Source organism: Dasypus novemcinctus, chromosome 12 (assembly GCF_030445035.2).
Source record: "Dasypus novemcinctus isolate mDasNov1 chromosome 12, mDasNov1.1.hap2, whole genome shotgun sequence".
NCBI classification, from domain to species: domain Eukaryota; kingdom Metazoa; phylum Chordata; class Mammalia; order Cingulata; family Dasypodidae; genus Dasypus; species Dasypus novemcinctus.
In genome coordinates this window covers 29,993,859-29,995,997 of record NC_080684.1, presented here as the reverse complement: position 1 = coordinate 29,995,997, position 2,139 = coordinate 29,993,859, and the positions used below count along the sequence as shown (strand labels likewise).

Below are 2,139 nucleotides of genomic sequence, written 5' to 3'. Positions count from 1 at the left end.
ATCTGACATATTTAAATACACTATTGGGCGTCTCCTTGCAGGATGGATCAAAGATCAATTGCTGTGGTAAATTTCAAATGAATGTTTGTTGGCAAATAGAATTTATTCAAATCTAGGCAAATGAAAAATCTATCAACATTCTTATAAAGACAGCTGATGAACTGAAGAACATGTTACTTTTGATGAGTTCTAAGTTGATTTGTAAAAAGGTAAGTTTTAAAATATAGAGCTTTCTATGGCTCTGAATGAAAAGAAATTGCTTCTTATATGTAATATGAATCTGTATTTTCTTTAGATTTGATAGGACATAAGAGAAATGAAGAATCAATCATTGGAGATAGACTTTATTCTGCTTGGACTGACAGAAGACCCTCAGCTGCAAATTGTGATTTTCCTCTTTCTCTTTCTCAGCTACTTGTTAAGCTTGATTGGGAACTTCATTATCATCCTTCTCACTCTGCTGGATCCCCGCCTCAAGACTCCAATGTATTTTTTCCTCCGAAATTTCTCCTTCTTGGAGATTTCATTCACAACGGTCTGCATTCCACGATTTTTGATAACCATTTTGACTGGAGACAAAACCATTTCCTACAATGATTGTGTTACTCAATTGTTCTTTTTTTTTTTATTAGGAGTTACAGAATTCTACCTTCTGGCTTCCATGTCTTATGACCGCTACGTTGCCATCTGTAAACCTCTGCATTACCCAATCATCATGAACAGCAAAGTGTGCTACCAGTTGGTCCTCAGCTCCTGGATAACTGGATTCCTAATCATCTCCCCGCCTTTGGTTTTGGGGCTGAAATTGGACTTCTGTGCCTCCAAAACTATTGATCACTTTGTATGTGACTCTTCTCCTATGCTGCAGATCTCTTGCACAGATACTCGCCTCATTGAGCTGATGTCTTTTGTCTCAGCCGTGGTGACCCTTGTGGTCACGTTGCTGTTAGTGGTCCTCTCCTACGCATACATCCTCAACACCATCCTAAAATTCCCTTCTGCTCAACAACGAGCAAAGGCCTTCTCCACCTGTTCCTCACACTTGGTTGTCGTTTCTATTACTTATGGAGGTTGTATCTTCATGTACATGAAACCCTCAGCAAAGGAAAGGGTGGCTTTCACTAAAGGTGTCGCTGTGCTTAACACCTCTGTTGCTCCTTTACTCAACCCCTTCATTTACACCCTCAGGAACCAGCAAGTGAAAGAATCCCTCAAGGTCATGCTTCAAAAATTTTGTTATGGTCAACATAAAGAGGCAACATTTTGATCTAAATAACATGCTATTGAATGGGATAACTGAATCCAGACTCCTGTTAAATAAGTCAGATGGACATCATTTTCCCCTCAACTCTCCTGGCACCTTATGTTCTCCTTTCTGAGTAGAACTTCCTCATAACTAGTGAACTGCCTCCTTCAAATCAAATGCAAAATTTCATCGTTGCATAGAAATATATCTTCTCACAAATGATACCTATTTATGTACTGAAAGCTTTTAAAATGATACTGACTAGATATAGTTTTTAGTTAATTATTTGAAATTTTAGATTATTTATATAATTATTTTAAAATTATATTTGCTAAATATCTACTGCTAATTGGATCTACTCTTAAGAAGTTTGCATTGTTAAAATTGTGACACACAGAAAACCTGATAATTTTTATACTTTGTAATAATGTTGTGATAGAAAAGGGTAAGATAATCTGGTTAATTTTGAAGATCAAAGCAGCCTTCCAACAGAAGTCATCACAAATGCTGAACCTTTAATATGAATATAGAAAAAAGGTCCAAACATATTTTAACCAAGTTTATGAAATATGCAACAGAACGAGGAGTCTACCTTGAAGAATACTTACCTGGCGAGTTATGAGAATTAGGAATAAGGTATTTGTGAACATTGATGTACAGATAATTAATTCCCTTTATTGGTAACTCTTGCTCCCTTATCAATATATCATAGCTCATTTATCTATTTACCTGTTGAGGGGCAATTAAGGTCATGTCCAGCTTTTGGCTATTGCAAATACAGCTGTTATCAACATTTGCCATCAGGTCTTTGTGTGGTCATACAAGGTCCTGTCTCTTGGACAAATACCTAGAAGTGCAATGGGTAGATCAAGAATTTGCAAAAATATTTTCCA

At 36.5% G+C, this 2,139-nt stretch overlaps 1 protein-coding gene across 1 annotated transcript; it reads left to right on the top strand.

The window, feature by feature from the left end:
* Positions 1–316: 316 nt before the first annotated feature.
* Positions 317–1,267, top strand: LOC101418745 (olfactory receptor 6C6-like). Its single transcript, XM_004459167.2, has one exon. The coding sequence runs from the start codon at positions 317–319 to the stop codon at positions 1,265–1,267; it is 951 nt and encodes a 316-aa protein (XP_004459224.1).
* Positions 1,268–2,139: the final 872 nt, after the last annotated feature.